The sequence below is a fragment of the Bos javanicus genome, chromosome 4, assembly GCF_032452875.1.
Source record: "Bos javanicus breed banteng chromosome 4, ARS-OSU_banteng_1.0, whole genome shotgun sequence".
Classification (NCBI taxonomy): Eukaryota; Metazoa; Chordata; class Mammalia; order Artiodactyla; family Bovidae; genus Bos; species Bos javanicus.
This window is the reverse complement of record NC_083871.1, coordinates 57,058,810-57,082,218: the sequence shown is the minus strand read 5'-3', so window position 1 is coordinate 57,082,218 and position 23,409 is coordinate 57,058,810. Positions and strand designations below refer to the sequence as shown.

Here is a 23,409-nt window from a genome sequence, read left to right as displayed (position 1 = left end):
AGGGTTTCTGCTCCATAGAAGCTGATTATCAAATAAGGAAAGACACACACATGTAAGTAGAAGATGAAGCAGTATGGGTTAAATGCATGATAGGAATATTACAGTAAAGAAAAATTATGACTGATGGAATTTGAAATTTCAGGGAAAATTTTTATGACAACAAATAAAATTAGGTTAAATTTTTAATTTTACAAGTAGATCAATAATGTCCCACAATGAGTTTTTTTCTGGCACTTAACATAAATACCAAAAATGAAATTGCTAAGGAAAAAATGTTACTCTTAATAGAAGAAATAAGCATTAAGCTAAACTTTAAAAAATCACTCTAGATATTTATGACCCAATTATAAAGATTTTTTAACTAATTTTAAACAAAGACTTAGTCATTAATTAATAATTAATCTAGAATCACAAAGCAACATTTTTTCAAGATTAAATAGCTTATGGAACAGAACTACAGAAGAGAAAGGCTTTAGTCAGTTCAGTTCAGTCGCTCAGTTGTGTCCAACTCTTTACGACCCCATGAATCAAAGCACGCCAGGCCTCCCTGTCCATCACCAACACCCGGAGTTCACTGAGACTCACGTCCATCGAGTCAGTGATGCCATCCAGCCATCTCATCCTCTGTCATCCCCTTCTTCTCCTGCCCCCAATCTCTCTCAGCATCAGTCTTTTCCAATGAGTCAACTCTTTGCATGAGGTATCTGTTAAACCAAATGTGCTTGATTCTTTGGGAACTCTAATTTCTTAGGAATTGAAGCTAACTCACTCTGTGAGATGATTTCTTTTAAATGCATGAAATTCTGCACTTTTACATAAAAAGTGGCAAACACAGCAAGATTTATTAAGTGGCAGGCAAAATTGATTTTAAACTAGATCAGCCATTTTGCCACCAATGAACCAAATAACACATAGCAAATGTATAATAATGCAAACATGGAAATTTGTGGCAAATATATTTGATAAATACACATTGTGATTAAGTGTGCAGTTTAAGAAGCCTGTCACACAGCATCATGACCCTGCCTCAATGTTAACTTCTCTGTGCTTTCTTTGGTTTTCACATTTGTAAAATAACTCCATAAAATACTTTGGGCAATGCCTGCTATAAAGGAAGTGCTTAAAAATGTTAGCAGCTGCTACTACAACTACCACTGCTGTTATAATCACATGATTGTTTCTCTTTCAGTTGTGCTCATTTGGTATTTAAGCAGTACACTAATTTTTTTTCAATGACGTCTTTAAAATAATTTAAGAAATTCTATTTAGTTCTTTCTCACCAATAAAGCTAAGCACCAAGAAGACAGTTCAGTTCAGTTGCTCAGTCATGTCCGACTCTTTGTGACGCCATGGACTACAGCAGGCCAAGCTTCCCTGTCCATTACCAACTCCCAGAGCTTGCTCAAACTCATGTCCATGGAGTCGGTGATGCCATCCAACCATCTCATCCTCTGTCATTCCCTTCTCCTTCTGTCTTCAATCTTTCCCAGTACCAGGGTCTTTTCCAGTGAGTCATTCTTTACATCAGGTGGCCAAAGTATTGGAGCCTCAGCTTCAGCATCAGTTCTTCCAATGAATATTAAGGACTGATTTCCTTTAGGATGGATTGGTTGGATCTCCTTGCAGTCCAAGGGACTCTCAAGAGTCTTCTCCAACACCACAGTTCAAAAGCATCAGTTCTTCGGTGCTCAGCTTTCTTGATAGTCCAACTCTCACATCCATACATGACTAGTGGAAAAACCGTAGCTTTGACTAGACGGACCTTTGTCGGCAAAGTAATGTCTCTGCTTTTTAATATGCTGTCTAGTTTGGTCACAGCTTTTCTTCCAAGGAACAAGTGCCTTTTAATTTCATGGCTGCAGTCACCATCTACAATACAATGATTTTGGAGCCCAAGAAAATAAAATCTGTCACTGTTTCCATTGTTTCTCCATCTATTTGCCATGGAGTGATGGGAAGGGATGCCGTAATCTTAGTTTTTTGCATGTTGGGTTTTAAGCCAGCTTTTTCACTATCTTTTTCACTTTCATCAAGAGGCTCTTTAGTTCCTCTTGATTAGATTAGAGATGCTTAGATTAGATTGGTACTGCTGCTGCTAAGTCGCTTCAGTCATGTCTACTCTGTGCGACCCCCTAGACGGTGGCCCACCAGGCTCCCCCGTCCCTGGGATTCTCCAGGCAAGAACACTGGAGTGGGTTGCCATTTCCTTCTCCAATGCATGAAAGGGGAAAATGAAAGTGAAGTCGCTCAGTCGTGTCCGACTCTTCGAGACCTCATGGTCTGCAGCCTACCAGGCTCCTCTGTCCATGGGATTTTCCAGGCAAGAGTACTGGAGTGGGGTGCCATTGCCTTCTCCATAGATTAGATTAGAGATGCTTAATATTTTTTGATGAATGGATTAAAAAACTCTCCCTGTTCATTGCTTCCTATTTTCTTTTTCATTATGAACCCATTTTTCTACCTTTTATTTAGTCTTTTCCTGATAGTTTATGATCTAAACTTCTAGGAGACATGGTTTAAGGAATACACAAGTGATGCTTAGAAATGAGTCCTCTAATACTGGGCTTGAAAGAACTGTTCTCTGTTTTAAAAAGGTGATGAGAGGAGATGATTCCCCAATGAGACAGAAAAATCTAAGCTTAAGCCACTGAATTTAAATTAACTCAGCAGTTTGGAAAAATCCATAGCAATGAAATCTAGGGTAAGTACCTAGTCCCAGGGGAGGACCCTGAAAAAAGGAAATGTATAATCGTTCCACACTATCATGTTCACTCCCACGGTTCCTGGGATTCCTGTGAATAAAGCAATACCCACTGAAAATGGGCCACAGTAAAATGACAACAGCAACCATCCATCATAAAATAATCAGCAAAGAGGGAAAGGGAGCAGATATAACAAATCATGTCTTGACTTCCATGGAATATTTAAAACTTAAACTTCCAAATGTCAGGACCTATGTTCCTACCCTTCCTCCCTGTGGGAGCACCGACTGGAGTGTTTACCCCTCCAGTTTGGACCTCCCTGGCACCCCACTCCAGTCCTCTTGCCTGGAAAATCCCATGGACGGAGGAGCCTGGTAGGCTGCAGTCCATGGGGTCGCTAAGGGTCAGACACGACTGAGCGGCTTCACTTTCACTTTTCACTTTCATGCATGGAGGAGGAAATGGCAACCCACTCCAGTGTTCTTGCCTGGAGAATCTGAGGGACGGGGGAGCCTGGTGGGCCGTCGTCTATGGGGTTGCACAGAGTGGGACATGACTGAAGCAACTTAGCAGCAGCAGCAGCATACAAGTCATCAGGGCTTCCTTCATAGCTCAGTTGGTAAAGAATCTGCCTGCAATGCAGGAGACCAGGGTTCGATTCCTGAGTCCAGGAGATCCTCTGGAGAAGGAAATGGCAACCCACTCCAGAACCCTCACCTGGAGAATCCCAAGGACAGAGGAGCCTGGCAGGCTACAGTCCATGGGATCGCACGAGTCCGATATGACTTAGCAACTGAACCACCAGTACCACCACACAAGTCAGCAAGGTGTCCTTTCCTTTCTTTGAAGCTTTGTTTTATATTTCTTACCACATTTTGGTTATAATTTATTCAGCATTTTTATGTGTTTGTAGTTGAAGAGAAAGTTACAAAAGGCAGTCTACCATGTTTCAAAAGCCAATTTATTTAAAAATCTTTGCAATCCCTATTGTCTCCCAATAACACAAGTAGTCTGTGAAGAATATAGACTAGTGTGCCTTCAATGCACAATTAAATTGTAAATGGGTAAGTTAATTAAATGAGCAAAAATTTACTCTATTTATATAGTATTTAAGAACTATCAATCTCAAAAATATTTAATTCAAAGACTGCCCTTTGCTTCAAAAAATTTACAAATGTGCCAAATTAAAGTATGAAATAAAATCATAATAGGTTAAGTAACTGACTTAAAAAATGCAACAAGTAAGTGACACCACACAATTACATTTTTCTTTTTAATTCTCCTGAGTTTCTATACAAGTACAGAAGAAAAATGGTAGCATATTAAAGTATATCTTCTGCAAATACATATGCTAAAAACATCTGAGCTAAGAATAGATATGATAATAGTGCAAAAACATCATCACAAGTGGGGTATCCAAAGATCACATTACAAACCCAAACTAATAACAAACAAATTTCTGAAGTGACCTATAGGGGAGGAAACGAAGAACATAGTTGGCATATGTCTACTAATCCTGAGTCATTTAATTTTCTCAATTAGAAATCTCATGAAGTTTTATGACCAAACTGAAACGGTCTTTTCTTTTCATTTTCAGCATTTAAAAACATCCACATGCTAAGAGAAGGCCAAAAAACTTGCTTCATTTACTTTTTCTCAAAATAAAGTGTGGCAAAGACAAAACCATGAATTAGGTTTTTATCTCAATACAGCCAGAATACTGTAAAATTAAAAGAAACTCATTTTGAAAGATAAGACTAATTGAACAAGCTTAAAAGATTTGAGAAAAAAATCATCATATATAACATAGAAAAATCTAAATGAAAAAAGGCAGGGAATAATTTATCAAAGGAGGTGTTTTATTTATTTATTTTTTTAGAATGGAGTAAAGAGAAGACACATAAAATACAGCAGGGAGTTGTGAGCAAAGACAGAAAAACATAGAATGGGTAAAAGAAATGTCTGCCTGGTTTTGTTTTGAAATCACTGAGGTCTTCTGGTTCCTAGTAAAATTATTGAAGGCTATATCACTAGTTCAATTTCTAATACTGTCATAAAGGCATACATTTCTGGGGTATGAACATTTACAGTACCATAACTCTATGTGGCTACTAATTCCAAAATCCAAAGAAGGGTATATTGGGTTGAAGGTAGAATGTAGGGGGAGACATGAAAGAGAGGCTGGGCCAGAGACTGAAAGCCTGCCTTACAAACTGCACAGGAAGGAGTCAAGTTGGCATCACAAGTGATGAACTGATAAAACTTAAAATGGGAAATGAGATACAGAACAAGTTTTTATATGACAAAGAGGATTCTGGCAGTACAATTTGTATTCTGGCAGGATACAAATTATGGCTAAATTTAACAGTCTAGGTGAGAACTAAGGAGGGATTAAAATTAATATCATTGGTTATCATAGAGGATAGGCATGAACTTCAATGATTGTTTTGAGCACACAGAGACTGTGAAAGTAAACCTACATCTGAAACCAGTCTCTTCCACTCAGTCTCCAATTTCTTCTTTTTTCCACTCTTATGAATTAATACTGCAATCCTGAATCTACAGGTTTCAAACTTTTCAAAAATCTCTGACATCTGTCTTTAATGTCTTCAATAACCTGTCCCAGGTTTTATTCCAAAATGACCATCCAAGCTGCTGTTTATCTTGTTAATATGGCAAAATTCATAAAAAAATCTCATATTCTTCCTTAATAATCCCATTTCTAAGGCTTTATTTTAAAGTCATATTCTGAAATACAGGAGATGTTCTTCACATTATTACTTACAAATGTGAAAAAACTTGAAACCATTTGAGTCCAATAAGCAGGGTTGGATACAGAAATTAGGGCCTTAAATCTCAAAGCTAGAAAAGATAATGCAACCTCCTTAGAGTTCAGTAAATTATTTTTTATTTTTAATGTTTTCCTATTTGGTACTAGGAAACCAAAGAAACAAACTTAAGGCAAACATCTGATAACTGTGTCTTTGATTCATTCATGAAATAGATGCTGTCTGTTAGTCATTAAAGAATTGGGCATTTTAAAATTTAACTAGATTAAAAAAATTTTACGTAGTACATGCATATGTCAAACTGTACTAAAGGTTCTGTTATGGAAGGAAATGTACTTCCTTACCTCAATTACTGAGTTCTGTTTACCAGAATTAATCCAATTTTAACAACTTCTTGAGTATCCCACCATAATTTTTCTTTTTTAACTGTGATAACTGTCATAAAGAAATCAAACCAGAAGTTGAGATAAAAATAATAAAAGATAAATGGTTTTAGAAGTCATTTCTGAAAGAGTAACATTCAAGCTTGGAAAGAGAAACAAATGGCAATACAAAAAATGGGAAGACAGTGCTTCAGACAGAGGAAAGAGCATGTGTAAAGATCCTGCAACAGATAAGAGCCTGGGGTGATGGAGAAGATGGAAGAAGGCCCCTGTATCTGAGCAGAGTCAAATGAGGCTGCAGGGGAGACCAGAAGATAAGCAGCAGTCATGGAAGCCATGATTAATTACTTTTATTCTAAATGCAACAAGGGGATGCCTCCTGGTGGCTGAGATGGCAGTCTACCTGCAATGCAGGAGACTGGGGTTCAGTCCCTGGGTCCAGAAGATCCTCTGGAGAAGGAAATGGCTACTCACTCCAGTCTTTTTGCCTGGGAAATCCCATGGACAGAAGAGCCTGGTGGGCTCAAAGAGTCAGACATGACTGAGCGACTAACACTTAACACAAATGCAACAAGAAGTCATTGGAGAATTTTAAATAAAGGAAACATGATTCAATTTGTGTTTTAAGAAAGTGTTCTTAGTGTTGTCTGGAAAATGGGATCAGAAAGAGGAAGAGTAAAACTGAGGATTCATTGAGCTTCCTGGACGTGAACATCAGCTTTTTATCAAATCTGTAAAGTTTTTTGTCAATATTTATTTTTAATATGTTTTCTGCTCCTTTCTCTCTCTCCTTTCCTTTTGGTACTCTCGTTTTATATGTTGGTGAGCTTGGTGGAATTTTTATGAGGTCCTGTTCCTTTTCTTTCAGTCTTCTCTGAGAAAAAAAAATTTCCACCCAATGTCTACAGTTTTCAAGAGTTCCTATAGGTTTAAATTTCTGCAGTGTTTCAAATAAAAGCCATTTTCTTTCAGGAGAGCTTCTTTGTATAAACTGCCTCTTCCCTGGGCCAAATCTATGATCCACTGCTCCAGAACTGGAGGTGGGTACAGCAGTCCATTCTTTAGAGTGACACCCTTGCTTTATGTGGCGTAAGCTAGGCTGGAGCAGTAACCTGTGGTCTCTTCGTGTGGAATCTCCAGCCAATGAGTGAGTTGGAGCAAGGGCAATTGATGCCTCACTATTCTCAACTCTCTGTCTGGGACAGAGCCTCTGCCTTAGAGTGGCAGTCAGATGGTAGAAGGGAGACCCCAACCTCTGAGCCACTTCTGCCAGGAATGTAGCCTGTGCAACCCACAATTAATGGAGGTGAGAGACACTGGAGGCCTTCACTTCTTGATAAGATACAGTATCCCTTGACTGAGAGCTGAAAGGAGAAGCAGTCCTACCCTCTTGGCCATAAAGCACCCAGAGCAGAACTTCTATCATGATGAGTAAGGCCAGGTGGAAGGGAAGAAGTTGACTGTAACACAAGCGGCACAAACTCTCTCTGTTCTCACTAAGATTTAATATTATTCTTTTTTTTTAAGCAATTCTTATTGGAAAATCCCATGGACGGAGGAGCCTGTTAGGCTGCAATCCATGGGGTCGCTAAGAGTCGGACACGACTGAGCGACTTCACTTTCACTTTTCACTTTCCTGCATTGGAGAAGGAAATGGCAGCCCACTCCAGTGTTCTTGCCTGGAGAATCCCAGGGATGGGGGAGCCTGGTGGGCTGCCATCTATGGGGTTGCACAGAGTCGGACACGACTGAAGTGACTTAGCATAGCATATTGGAGTATAGTTGCTTTACAATGTTGTATTAGTTTTTGCTGTACAGCAAATTGAACCAAGAGATATACATATAGTATATCTATCAGAGTAAAACTGATGAGTCATTGAGCTTCCTGGATGTGAACATCAGCTGTTTATCATAGATAAACTATACGTATATCTACATCTCCGCTTTTCTGGATTTCCTTACCATTTAGGTCACCACAGAGCACTGAGTAGTTCCCTGAGCTCTACAGTAAGTTCCAGTATTTTATACATAGTATCAATAGTGTATACATGTCAATTCCAATCTCCTAATTCATCCCACACCCTCTTCTTTCCTTGGTATTCATACATTTGTTCTCTACATCTGTATCTCTATTTTAGCTTTGCAAATAAGTTCATCTGTATCATTTCTGGATTCCACTTTTAAGTGATGTTATAGGATATTAATTTTTCTATTTCTGATTTACTTCACTCTGTATCAGAGTCTCTAGGTTCAGCCATGTCTCTGCAAATGGCACAGTTTTGCTCCTTTTTATGGATGAGTAATATTCTGTTGTGTATATGTACCACATCTTCTTTATCTATTTCTCTGTTGATGGACATTTAGGTTGCTTCCTTGTCCTGGCTATTGTAAATAGTGCTGCAGTGAACACTGGGGTGCATGTATCATTTTGAATGATGGCTTTCTCGCGGTATATGCCCAGGGGTGGGATTGCTGGGTCATATGGTAACTCTATTTTTAGTTTTTTAAGGAAACTCCCAACTGTTCTCCATAGTGGATGTTATCAATTTATATTCCTATCAACAGTGTAACAGGGTTACCTTTCAAAATCCATACCCTCTCCAGCAATTTTTGTTTGTAGATTTTTTTTGTTAATGGCCATTCTTACTGGTATTTTGATTTGCATTTATCTAATAATTAGTGATGTTGAGCATCTTTTCATATGCTTTTTGGCCATCTGCATGTTTCCTTTGGAGAAGTGTCTACTTAGGTCTTCCATTCACTTTTAACTGGGTTTATTTTTTTTGATATTGAGCTGCATGAGTTGTGTATTTTAAAAATTAATTTCTTGTTAGTTGCTTCATTTAAAAGTATTTTCTCATATTCTGAGGGTTTTCATCTTGTTTATAGTTTCCTTTGTTTGTAAAAGCTTTTAAGTTTAATTATGTCCCATTTGTTTACTTTTGTTTTACTTTTTAAAATTAAGTATTAAATTTTATTCTTCAGTAAGTATTTCTTCATTTGCTGTATGTGCTCAAGAAAATTTTCAGACTTTAATGCTTTTTTAAAAATATGATTATTACTAGTTATAGTTTGGAGTGAGTCCATGCAGCGCCTTATGCTGCCATTCTGGGGCAAGACTCTGAAAACATTATTTCTTGACAGTACTTGCATACTTTGTGTTTGGTAGGCAGGGGCCAAAGGGTAAAACCTAATTGTCAGGATTTCTCAACATGAATGATAATTACTAACATCATCTGGTGTCAGAAAAACTTCCTAAAGGTGATTATCATTAGATCCTTCCATAAATTCACCTTCAGTAAAATCTATTAATTTCTGAAATCCTAAGCCCTCATTATTATCAGAGCAAGAATTTTCACTTCTATTCCCTTCTTTGTGCTTGATTTACAAAATCCATCATCTGAGTTTTGCTTTGGATCCTACAGTATTCTATGTTGTGTCTATAAGTTAGTAACTTTTAAAATAAAACACCAGAAGCATAACTTTCAGGGATACATCCTGGTTGCATCAAGCAGTAAAACCCTGACAGGATCCGGCGAGGTGTTCACACAGCAAAGTCAGCCACAGAATCTCAGGACCTCTGGAACATAGGGAAGAAAGGAAGCCAAATGTCTGCTAGGAATCGTGTCCACTGAGACAACACTGTTGGAAAGTGAGTCAGCTGAGGAAAACCAAGAAGCATTAGGAGGAGATTAGAGTGTAGAAATGGACCAGGTTCAGTTCAGTTCAGTTCAGTCGCTCAGTCATGTCTGACTTTGCGACCCCGTGGACTGCAGCACGCCAGGCCTCCCTGTCCATCGCCAACTCCTGAAGTTAACTCAAACTCATGTCCATTGAGTCGGTGATGCCATCCAACCATCACGTCCTCTGTCGCCCCCTTCTCCTCCTGCCTTCAATCTTTCCCAGCATCAGGGTCTTTTCAAATGAGTCAGTTCTTCGCATGAGGTGGCCAAAGTATTGGAGTTTCAGCCTCAGCATCAGTCCTTCCAATGAATATTCAGGACTGATTTCCTTTAGGATGGATTGGTTGTGTCTCCTTGCAGTCCAAGGGACTCTCAAGAGTCTTCTCCAACACCACAGTTCAAAAGCATCAATTCTTTGGCATTCAGCTTTCTTTATAGTCCAACTCTCACATCCATACAGGACTACTGGATAAACCATAGCTTGGACAAGGTTAGATGAAGAATTAAAATGGGAGCCATGACAGCACTGCAGGCCCTCTGAAATGTGTGTTCACTGCATGATTGAGGACGCTGAGCTGCTAAAAGCCTCCCACCAGCAAGGCCACATTACCCGAAGGACACATATTCTTTAATGTTTCCATACTGAAAACTGGACACTTATGTCTTTAATGCTGCAAAGCTCAAATCTCCTCTTTCAGATGCACTTTCAAAGCCATATAAAGTAAACAACAACAACAAAAAAAATCACTCCACTTTCTAAAGGGTCATATCTTGATTTCTGACTTTCAGCTTGTATTATTCAATTTGTGAATAAGGAAGCTAACAGCAATAGGTATAAACTGTCTGATGAAATAAAAATTCATATTTCAAGGCAAGACAAGAAAATTTTAAACATAAAATTTTTCTCTGCCTTTTGGGCCTTTCTCCCCTCCTGCGTGCCTTGTGCATCTGCATTATAATGTATTAATCAGACCTCCCCAATGGCAGAAGCACCTGATCAACCATAAATTGGATCAGTTTTTCTTCTTGCGGTGCCAGTCATGTAACTTCTTAGAAGATAACATTCTTAATCCTGTAATCCTTCTTAATCCTGTAAGGTACCAACCACTCACCTTATATGTCAACTTTATGTACATTGCCAATATACCATTTCTTTTAAAAACAGCAACTGGTGCAGAGCAGACCACTCAGATAATCTGGGCTGAACCTAATTGAAATTCTTAGTGTAAATACTCACTTATGACCTGATTAATGTTACTAGCTATACTACTTGTCGGGCCTCCCAGGTAGCTCAGTGGGTAAAGAATCTGCCTGCAATGCAGGAGACACAGGAGACTAGGGCTCGATCCCTGAGTTGGGAAGAACCCCTGGAGAAGGGCATGGCAACCCACTCCTGTATTCTTGCCTGGAGAATCCCATGGACAGAGGAGCCCGGCGGACTACAGTCCATAGGGTTGCAAAGTCAGACGTGACTGAAGTGACTGAGCACACATACAACTTGTATTTTCCCTATTTTACAAGATTATTATTTCTTGATCACCAAGTGGATGACTGAGCTAATAATTAGGAGACTTGAAACAACTGACCAAATATATAGTCCCATTAAGACCAATGATTTTAAGAGTATAATCTAGATACCAGAACAAGCAACAAGAAGGAACCATTCCCTAGACCATAAGAGAGTAGTAAGGCAGGTGGCTGGGAAGTTTTGGTTACTGTGAACAGGACTTAGTCCAGAAATAGCACACTGAGTGGCCCAATAACAAAGGCCTTGCCTGTCCTGGGAATGAGCATTCCTAGCTCAATAGGACAAATTGGTCATAAAATGCCTCCAAAACCTTGCTCAAAATTAAGACTGAAAGGGAAAAAAATAAAGCATGGTGCCCATCATCCAGTTACATAAGAATCAAGTCACTGCAACTCTTGACTTACAGTACAGGGCAAAGATCAGGATGAGGTACTTGTGCTCGGGGAAGACTGGCAGAACTGGTCCTCACAGATTATTTTCAGGAGAAAATTTTATGAACCCAGTTTCCTGCATCTTCCCATACTTAGAAAAGCACCAATAACTAAGGTATCTATACCTCAAGAGTGGCAGTAACCTTCTACCAAGATGTTTGATTGCATATACCCCTTTGTCTAGATCACATGTACACTGTTCCCTCCATCCCCCAACCTTTACTTCTTCAGACAGGTCTCAGAGTTCTATGAGAGATGGTCTCCTGGGTTACAATTCTCAGGTTGCCCAAAGAAAATTTTCCATTTTTTTGGTAGTATGACATAGTCTGTTTCTTTAATTTATTATTAATTAGAAGATCATTATTTTATAATATTGTGCTTGTTTCTGCCATACAACATCATCATTTCTCTTTTAGATTACTATGAATTAATTTTTTTAAATTTTATTTTATTTTTAAACTTTACATAATTGTATTAGTTTTGCCAAATATCAAAATGAATCCATCACAGGTATACATGTGTTCCCCATCCTGAACCCTCCTCCCTCCTCCCTCCCCATACCATCCCTCTGGGTCGTCCCAGTGCACTAGCCCCAAGCATCCAGTATCGTGCATCGAACCTGGACTGGCATCTCGTTTCATACATGTTATTTTACATGTTTCAATGCCATTCTCCCAAATCTTCCCACCCTCTCCCTCTCCCACAGAGTCCATAAGACTGTTCTATACATCAGTGTCTCTTTTGCTGTCTCGTACACAGGGTTATTGTTGACATATTTTAAGTCTGGTGTGTGTGTGTTAGTCACTCAGTTGTGTCTGACTCTTTGTGAACCCGTGGACTGCAGCCCACCAGGCTCCTCTGTCCATTGGATTCTCCAGGCAAGAATACTGGAGTGGGTAGCCATTTCCTTCTCCAGGATTTAAGTCGTAAAGGATGCAACTCTAAAGGAGGAGGAACAACAGGCTGACCTTCAGAAAATCATCACCCTGACATATCTGCATAGTAACACTATCCATTGGGATGCTGACTTCCTAACAGGTAAAAGGTATGAGAAGTATGGGTACAAAATCTCATGATTTTAACTGCTAGCCCACAGATCTGCTATTTCCAAGTATTGGGCAGGCTTTTATGTTTTTCTTAAAGAAGTGGTTAGCCCATGGCTAACAGTTATTGAGAAAATATGATTGAAGTAACACATAATAAGTCATGGAATGTCAAACTAAGGCATATAAGCAACATCTGGAATTGTTCAGTTTCATCAAGTCTTAACCAGAAAAGAAATGCATTGACCAGAAATGAAAGACAAAGACCATTGGCATATAGTGGAAGCTATAATTGTAGGAGTGGATGAGACGATTCAGGGGGAATTAACATTTAACCAAGAACTTTCACCTTAAAGTTTCCATACTTATTTTTAAAGGCAAACACTCAGGATTAGGTTAATGGATAAAAGGTTGTTTATCTGCTTTCTATTGTAACTATTACTACTTATTTGTAATAATTTTTTCAAAGCACACAGTAAGCCACTGGCTAAAAACAACTTTTTAAAAGTATATATAGAGCATGGCGTAAATGAGTGTATGTAATATCTGATGTATTTAATTTATTGAAATACTTGTTATAAACTACATTTTTTTCTATGTTGTGTATTTTTTCCTATGCAGTATAGAAGGTAAGATGGTTGGATGGCATCATTGATTCAATGGACATGAGTTTAAGCAAACTCTAGAAAATAGAGAAGGACAGGGAAGCCTGGCATGCTGCAGTTCATGGGGTTGCAAATTTGGACATGACTGAGTGACTGAACAGAAATATCTAAATTGGCAAAATATAAATAATTTAGAGAATAAAACAAGGCTCTAATCACTACTTCCATTACCTTATAATTTGAGTTTGTGTTTGTGTTTTTTCTAAGTACTACATGAAGTTTTACAAATACCTTCAGTAGGTAGGTTTGGTCACTAAGTCATGTCCTACTCCTGTGACCCCATGGACTGTAGTCCGCCAGGCTCCTCTGTCCATGGGATTCTCCAGGCAAGAATACTGGAGTGGGTTGCCATACCCTTCTCCAGGGGATCTTCCTGACAGGCATCCTGCACTGCAGGCAGACTCTTTACCAACTAAGCCACCAGAGAAGCATATTTTAATATATTTTGAACTCTATCTTTTTTCTTCACTGTCATGAAAAGAAAATGGCTTAAAGGAAACTAAAAAGATATGACAACTGCATGCAATACAGCCTGAGTTCCTTTTGTTATAAAGGACATTGAGAAAATTGTCAAAATCTAAATAAGATCTACAGATTAGGTAAGACTATTGTATCAATGTTCACTTTCTGATTTTGATTACTGTACTGTGGTTATGTTGCCATGTTCTGCGTAAGTAGAGATAAAGAGGAACAATTCCTATAATTTGTTCTGAAACAGTTCAGGTGGGAAAAAACATATGTAAGTGTGATATATATGCATGTACATATACATGTATATGTGTGTATGTATAAACATCAGGGGCATTAATTCAATCCTTAAGAATTACACCAATTCAGTAATAGTAAATTACTATCTATAGACAGAGTCTATATAAGAGACACACAAATATATATATATATATATAACACACAAATATATATATATATATGAATAAAGTGCCTGTGTGTGTGTGTGCGTGTGTGGCGAGAAGTAAAGCGAGAGAAGGATAATGCAAATATCGCGAAATGTTAAACTTTGAGAAGTTACATATTTGTTGCACTATTCTTAAAACTTTTCTGAAAGTAAAATTATTTCAAAGCTAAAAACTCAAAGAGAATAAAAATAAAGCATGATTTAATAATTGTGTGTGTGAGCTCAGTAATGTCTGACTCTCTGTGAACTTAGGGACTGTATCCTGCCAGGCTCCTCTACCCATGGAATATTCCCAGAAAGAATAGCGGAGTGGGTTGCCATTTCCTCCTCCAAGGGATCTTTTAGACCCAGGGATCGAACCTAGGTCTCTCGAATCTCCTGCATTACAGGCAAATTCTTTTACCCCGGAGCCACCAGGGGTGCCTTCGTTTAATAATTAGGAAATTCCAGAAGTGAGCCAAAAGGCCATATACTACATGTCTAGCCAATAGGTGGTGCCAATGAGTACCAGTTTTCTTTAAACAATATTAGAAAGTAAAGTTTCTAAGTGCAGTGTTCAAAAGTCAGGAGTACTGACACAATCTTTAAGAATTACACCAGTTCAATTCTATTGAATTAAACAACTACCTGTCTATGTGAGGACAGGATGCTCAACTCCCCCAAATACAGTCTAACTCTCTCAAAAGCCTCCTTTCACCTCAGTTAAATGAAGAACACCATTTACTTCCTGCACAGAATTAAAGTGCCCTCCTTGTACAAGTAAGTGGGCTTCTTATCTAGGTAATTCTGAAGGAGTCTCACCTTCTGTGGGGGTTAAAATGTATAACTGGCAGGAATGCAATCACAGTGCTCATCTGGCTAAGACAAAAAGCAGATTGTAAAACTGACCTGATTAGCAAATATGATTTCTTCTAGTTGTAAGTTACATGTACAAACTACAGGAAATAGGATTTCATAAACACATAGATAATATTAAAGTATTCTGAATTTTCTCTTAGGACATACTGAACAGGAGCCAAGGATTTTTACACAAGTTATTTCAAATAATAGAACTGAATGTGTCTCAGGAAATCATATTGGCTCAGTCTTATTTCACATTCCTAGAATTCAACTGCTAATGTCTATCAGAGGTGACGTTAATAATAACCATTTGCTCAACCAACTTCAACCAGGCTAATTCTAATGACTATTTTTAGAAGTTCAAATTCTCACAATATGATTTTTGGATTTAAAAATTCTCACAGAGGACAACTTTGGAAATTTTGAATTACTGCAATGAACTAAATCTAACCATACAGACAGGCTAATTCAATTATATTTTTACCTTTAAAGTTACATGGATCACCTGAAATTTTCTTCCAGTTTCTAAACCCAATAAAGATAGTAGTTAATGTACCTTAGCAGCACAGGTCTTAGGTTAGAGGGGGAGGAAAAACCCAGTTATCTAGACAACTCCTTTTACCTATTAAATAGACAAGATTACAACTCCAAAAGATAGAAGCACATCAATGAAGCATAAAAGGCCTGAAAATTAGGTGGTAGAATTTGATTCTAAAACTAATTTCAAAGTTATTCTTTTTTTCTCTTTTTAGTATAATGACCAAGGAACAGCAGGAGGAAAGCAGGGACTAAAACAACATTTTGTTGAGTGAATTTAATTCTCTTGAAAACATTTGACTGCACTGCTTCCATTTAATCAACTACTCCATGGTCCAAGGAGAAAAAGTCAACATTTCACTGTGATAATTTAATCATGAGGCATCCCATTTTCCAACTTCAATTTCCTATACTCTTGTTTCCCCCTTAAGTACGCTATCAGATGCCTCCCTTTCAATAATAAAGCCAAACAGCTCCTAAAACTTTATCCATTATTTTTATAATTGCCTTCCCTCAAGACAGGTGACAATAGAACAATGTTCCACTCTCCAAGAAGAGTGGAAACTTAAATGGAAAGAAAGACTAAAGAGTTCATTTACTAATTTTTAAAAGTGTCTGTCTGAGCTTTTTCTCTCTGCAGCAGTATTTTGGCGTGACAAGGCTTAGGGCTGGGTTTGCCTTTGCTGTGAGAGAGCTAGAAGGGACCAGAAGGAGACCAAAGGAATAGAAGGCGAGTTGATGCTGGCTGGGTGCAGCTGGCTGGGACTCAGGCTTGAAAGGAGGGGGAAGGAGAGGAGTGGGCTGTAAGGATAGGAGAGCAGGCAGGGCTTTGCAGCAAAAGCCAAGCCTAAAGAGTATATATTCAGCTATCTAGGAATCTCAGCATCAAGACAGGCAGCAAAATGCAGGATTGATTCTGCCAAAGCAGAGAAACCTTGCTAGGCAGGGTTGTATGGTAAAATGGTTTCTTTTACTCTTTCCAAAGATGCAACAAGTAGTTTTTCATTTCAGTGCAATGGATGTAAACACACAGGTAACACCCACTGAGCATCACTTCAGTCAGGACAATGATAAACTCAAAGGCTCCAACAACAGAAGAATTGTAAGGCACACTGCAAAGAGCAAAGACCTGGGAGTTGACAAGGAGTTTGGAAACAAGTATATTGGAACAGATGAACACACTTCGCTTAGTCAACACTGCATCTGTGATGGTAAGGAGGGAAGGGACTACATGAGAAAAATCAGGTCAGGGTTAGTTTTATATTTATTTATTCACATAGGAGGCAAATGCAAGCAAATTAAAAGTAATGGGACTCTGGGAGAGAAAGAAAAAGATACACAACGGCTACAAACTTCTCCACCCAAAGTTAGTGGGCAGAAGCAAAGGAGTAAGGCATAATGAATGTGAGGCATCAAAAGAGCGCAAAAAGGAAATTCTTTAAATCCAGTCTAGAGCAGCACTGCCTAATAGAACTATGATATGAGCCACCTATGGGGCTAGTAACCACTTAAAAAATAGAAACAAAATTAACTTTTGTAATATATTATGTTTAGACCAATATATCCACAATGTTACCTTTGAACATATAATCAATATAAAAATTATTAAAGGGCTGTTTCATATTCATTATATATGTATCAAGTCTTCAAAATCAAGTATGTATTTTACAAGCACTACACACTTTAATGACATCCCCAGTGGCTCAGCAGTAAAGAAACCGCCTGCAGTGCAGGAGACCCAGGAGACACGGGTTCAATCCCTGGGTCAGGAAGATCCCCTGGAGAAGGAAATGGCAACCCAATCCAGTATTCTTGCTGCAAAAATCTCATGGACACAGGAGCCTGGCGGGCTACAGTCCATAGGGTCGCCAAGAGTCAGACACAACTGAGCATGCATGCTCACACTTCAATCCCAGTGCTACACCAGCCTCATGTCTAAGGCTCAATAGCCCCAGGTGGCTAGTACCTATCAAGGTGGACAGCACAGGTACAAAATATATTTAATGATAAAAAATAATCCATGGCATCAAGAAATACCAAAAAGTCTGTCACAAGTAATGAATTTGGTTAGAAGTTTGTCAATGAATTTGGCAAGAAAAGTTTTAAAAAAACACTAGGCCTACCATCTTACTGAAAGTATATTTAAAATAAATCGCTTGGTCTTTATACAATAAATGCTATTTCAATTCTTTCACAGAAAAATTGAAGACAAGTGTACACAGCAGTTTCTGAGGTATTCTTCTTATTTCAAGTTATATTCACTACTAAAATCTCCTGGTCCTTCAGAGACTCTACCTTTAATAGCAAGTGCAAGTATTTTCTTTATTCAGTGGTAGATGGAGGATTTTGTGTGGATCAAAGGAAGCCAAGTTCCCTCCTTTGCTCTTGGGAAACTGAAGAGAAAACTGACCTCACCATTCATTACAGCCTGAAGTGCTGCCACATGAATGAGCTGCGAATATTTATGGCTCTCAAGTGACCAAACCACAGAGATTCTGTCTGCAGTTACTTTGTGGGTTGTTTTGGGCTGGTGATGTGGGATCGTCATATGCAAAGGGTCCTCTGTTCATTGGATTCTCCAGGCAAGAATACTGCAGTGGGTAACCGTTCCCTTCCCCAAGGGATCTTCCCGACCCAGGGATCAAGCCCTGCAGGGTCTCCTGCACTGTAGACAGATTCTTTATTGTCTGAGCAACAGTAGAATCTGCCTGCAGTGCGAGAGACCTATGTTTGATCCCGGGATCAGGATGATCCCTTGGAGAAGGGAATGGCAACCCACTCTAGTAATCTCGCCTGGACAATTTCATGGACACAGAAGCCTGGTGGGCTACAGTCCATGGGATCACAAAGAATTGGACACGACTGAGTGACTAACATTTTCACTTGGCCTGGTGAAATGTACACAGGTCTGAAGAAAAGGTGGTCTAAATTTAAATTCAGATTGTTTTAATTGCCAGGCAAGTTGGACTATAACACAACCATCTATATTCAGGGTACTTTAAAGATCAGCCATAAAAAGCAATGCATTCAGTTCAAATACCAGTTGATTTAGAAGTTTCTTTAATTAAAGCACACAACTTCATAGCTTATGCTGCTTCAACGTGGGTTTGAAGGTGGGACAGGAATAATATTCACCATGTTTTTGTATAACTGATCAAACTTAAAGATGTCATTCAATATATTATACAACCTACATATGCTATAGTGTAAGTCTAGTATATTACTAGTGTAAGAGTATGCACCACCTGATATGTGCTTCTCTGGTAGCTCAGCTGGTAAAGAACCTGCCTGCGATGCAGGAGACCCTGGTTCGACTCCTGGATTGGGAAGATCCCCTGGAGAAAGTAAACGTTACCCACTTCAGTATTCTGGGCTGGAGAATTCCATGAACTGTACAGTCCATGGGGTCTCAAAGAGTCGGACACAACTGAGTGATTTAAACCACTCAGTGATTTAAACTACTTGTATTATGTATACTTTATAATGCTATATTATATTACAGTTCCTGCCAGATGGCATGTATATGCTTTTCTCTATATAATACTACAGCTATAGGCAGAGAAGCATGTTTTTCTTGGACCTTATTGACAAAAATTTCTGTTCATCAAACCCATTCCACACAACTGTCATGAACCGAGGCATATTTGTCATTTGGTTTTCAGCAATCAGCAACAACCTGGAGATCCCAAGACTAGAGAAAAAACTCAGATACTCTACCTTGACTCAAACCAGAAAAGAATATATCTTTTAGAGTTATAGCTATAAACCTATCATAGAATAAGGAAACATACCAGCATTTTGACCAAGCACTTTTAGGGAGTGAGTAGAGAGAAAAACAAAGGGCTGAAAATTTTCTTCTTTACAGACAAATAAAACAAAGCAACCGAAATGAAAAGTGTAGGGAGTCAGACAGACCCATATACTCACCTGCATTGGAGCCAGTCAAATTATAACGCGCATTCAACTTCTTGATGATATTCTCGTGGATTTGGTACCACTCACTCTCTGTATTACACCTGTGAAATCATGGCCACTCTGTTAAGCTTTGATGACGCATGAGATGACTTTCCTACACACCTGCCCCTTTTCATATAACCACTATAATGTACTTCCTTAAACCTCCCTGCAGTTCTCAACACAGAGAACATGGCTTGGCTTAGCTGCCCCAAGATAGGCAGGAATGACCGTATCTGGTAATGCATGACCAACTACTTCATGAAGTGGCTGAGATGAACAATTCAGGTTATGAGAAGCTCAGAGAACAATGCATGCAGTGGAAGGAAGTACAGGCTAAGATCCTGACTCCCTGGATTTGGATCCTCACTATTAACTGAGCTACGTTCTTTGGGTGAGTTACTTATACTGTGCCTTGATCTGTTCGTTTGTGAAATGGGGGTAATATACTAGAACACTGAACAAGCTTGAGTTTAGGATAATCCCTGCATAAAGTAAATGCTCAGTAAATGTTATTTCTCGTTATTGAATCTCCACCTATTATATCATGACCAAGTTGGCTAGCATCAAAATGCAACTGAGGTTAACACAACTTGCACTGGCAAAAACCTGCTGGGATTTACTGAAGGGTAATTAAGGTAACTCTTTCAGACTTTCTACTTCTAGGCCAAAAGGCGTTTCTCCATCTCTCACTCTGACAGCCATCTGTACCTTAGTCTTTCAGCTCTTGTCTTTCACCAGCTCATGCTAGAGTTCACCTAGGAGACTCTGAAGATTCTTGAGAACTGGATCTGGGACTGGTAGATACCTGTGTTCCCCTCAGTACTTTGAACACTGTAGGTGCTTAAAGAAAATACTGGCTACATGAATGACTGAATGGATATCCCTCTGACTGTTACTCCTGATGATTTGTTAATATCTGGGTCTGCTCTATTCTTACTGCTGAGACGGCCCCAGTTAGGCTGGGGAGACCCTCCCTCATCTGAATGCGTTTGTAAATTCACTACTATCTTTCACTAGCAACAAAGGCTCCCTCCCAAGGGTCCTGACAATCAAAGATTCTATAACTATCAATCAAAATATTCCACCCTATAGTGACTTCCTACTTGTGATCTCATCTGTAGCCAATAATTCACAATGCGCTTACATATTTATTTATTTCACTGCCATAAGCTTTTCCAGGATGAACTGGATGGAGGTTATTTTTGAACCAGTTAATGGTAGGATAGCAAATAAGAGCACTGACACTGCTGCTGCTGCTGCTGCTACTGCTGCTAAGTCGCTTCAGTCGTGTCCGACTCTGTGCGACCCCACAGACGGCAGCCCACCTGTCTCTGGGATTCTCCAGGCAAGAACACTGGAGTGGGTTGCCATTTCCTTCTCCAATGCATGAAAGTAAAAAGTGAAAGTGAAGTCGCTCAGTCATGTCCGACTCTTAGCAACCCCATGGACTGCAGCCTACCAGGCTCCTCCGTCCATGGGATTTTCCAGGCAGGAGTACTGGAGTGGGGTGCCATTGCCTTCTCCACACTGACACTGAGAAGGCTGGAAAATTAAGGTGAAATAAAACCATTTCACTTGTCCAGCTGTAAGATACCAAATTACCACTTAGTAGCCCCTGCTCCTAGTTTTCTTAGTTCAGCTCAGTGGGGAAGGAAGAAAGATAGCTTGCTTCCTATTAAATAGTTAAGGGACTCTAGAATTCATGCTTTTAATCTACAAAACTCCAAATAAAATAAAAGCTCCTAAAGTATGTGACTGAAGTATCTTCCAGGCTCAGACAAGGTATTTCTTGCTATTCTCTGTTTCAGTTCCAGTTTGGTCTAAGGATTTGGTCCCCTTAACAAATAGAAATTTCTTCCAAATTGTTTCTAACAGTCACTCCTCTAAAATGTTTTAATAAACTCTAGCTTCTTTTTCATCTACAATAACTGTTTTGACTGCCTAGCTTTCATCCTGGAATGGATTCATAAATTGCTGATCTGTAATTTTTAAGGGATCTCTCTTGCATCAAGAATAACCCAAACCTTATTTGATATTTATGAAAAAAACAGACAATAACTACAAAGAGCAGTACAACTTAATTTCAGGAGAATGAGTATCTCCCACAGAACTGGAATTCATGGGTCTTCCTTGGCTGGTTGCATAATCAAGAGGGATGCAAGGAACTCCAGGTCCCCCAGTTTTCCCACTGACAAGATAAATCTAACATTTCCTATGCATACCTAGAAAGATCACTCAAAGAAACAAAGAGATTGCATTTGTGAGAAATTTTAGTTTTTCTTAAAAAGCAAGGTCACCTAACAGCATCATTGTCACATCACTAGACGGTGGTGTGAAATAACACCCTGAAACATATGACCTGGTAACATGAGAGCTCAGGTTCTGAGTTAGGCAGTCCTGACTTCACAGCTGGTTCCTGTTCTGATTAGTTAGGTGATTTGGGGTGCTATTTAGCCTCTCTGTCCCCTTATGTGGAAAACAAAGCCAACAGCATCTGCTTCATGAGTTTGTCATGAAAATAAAGTGACATGACACATGCAAAGTGCTTATTAACATGGTTCCTTGCACACAGTAAGCACAAAGTAAATGGTGGCTATTATCATTAGTATTGTTGCAATTAAACTATGTTTCACAATCACCAGTAAAATTTAGAAAGGGGATTATACTGGATTTACGCTCCACCATGGGCTGGCAGGCATCCCTGACTCGATGGACATGAGTTTGAGTGAACTCCGGGGGTTGGTAATGGACAGGGAGGCCTGGTGTGCTGCGATTCATGGGGTCGCAAAGAGTTGGACACGGCTGAGCGACTGAACTGATGGGATAAAAGAGTAGCATGCTTTACTACCCAGTAGTATCACCAAAAGTTTTCAAGTTTAATATCAAGGTCATAGATTTTATCACTCTTAAAAGAGACAAAGAGAGTTTCTAGTCCTAAACCACAGGCTATAAGTGAACCTTTGTCAATTGATTAGCAAACATGTGGTGCAGGTCCCAGGGCCTCTGGGTAGAAGATGGATAAATCCAAGAAATCCTGCAGGTGTTGTCAAAAAGCAACCTGAGGTATATATCCCACAGGTAGCGGGCCACGTGGGTCCCCTCCACATTGGTACACACTGCAACAGCCGGAACAGATAACAAAAGCAAGCTCACTCACAGAGGAGTTCAGCAGTGTGGTCCTCAAATCAGGAATGCGGATCCCAGATCCCCCATTCCCAGTGCATCTGCTCTGAGGATGGCACCGTGTGTCATCTCTCCATTGTCAGACCTGCGGGCAGGTGCTCAGGGAAGGGCAAGCGAAAACCATGTGCCTTTTTAAAAACTTAGGGTGTGGAGTACATTAAGTGGATTTTCTTCGTGGAATGTTCAAACTGAACTGTATCTGCTGCCACTGACCCTCAAAAGATGCATAAACCACGTTCTGAGGATCTTATTTGGGAATAGGGTTTTTACACAGATAATCAAGTTAAAATTAGGCTGTTTAGGGTGGGTCCTAACCCAGTATAACTAACTAGGCCCATATAAAAAGGGGAAATGTGGTTACAGAAACAGATACACACACCTGGAGAAAGTCATGTATGATGAAGGCATACATCAGGTCATGCATCTACAGGACACCAGAAACCAGGAGAGAGAAGCAGGGAACAGAATTCCCCTCACAGCCCTCAGAAAGAATCAGCATAGCCAACACTGTGATCTGGGAACTGTGGCTTCCATTACAGTGAGACCATAAATGTCTGTGGCTTAAGCCTCCTTGTTTATGGTGCTTTGTTAGGGAAGCCCACAAATGGGCTTCCCCGGTGACTCAGTCAGTAAAGAATCCTCCTGCTATGCAGGAGACCTGGGTTCCATCTTTAAGAAGATCCCCTGCAGGAGGAAATGGCAACCCACTCCAGTATTCTTGCCTGGGAAATCTCATGGACAGAGGACCCTGGCGG

At 39.4% G+C, this 23,409-nt stretch overlaps 1 protein-coding gene across 4 annotated transcripts in view; it reads right to left on the bottom strand.

Annotated features, from left to right (window-relative positions):
- The window catches only part of DOCK4 (dedicator of cytokinesis 4), a 481,885-nt gene that overhangs the window by 202,573 nt on the left and 255,903 nt on the right, over positions 1-23,409 (bottom strand). For all 4 annotated transcript variants that reach the window (XM_061414091.1, XM_061414095.1, XM_061414093.1 and 1 more), the window contains exon 12: positions 19,442-19,530. In XM_061414091.1, the coding sequence (XP_061270075.1) occupies positions 19,442-19,530 (89 nt within the window). The remainder of the gene's footprint in view (positions 1-19,441; positions 19,531-23,409) is intronic.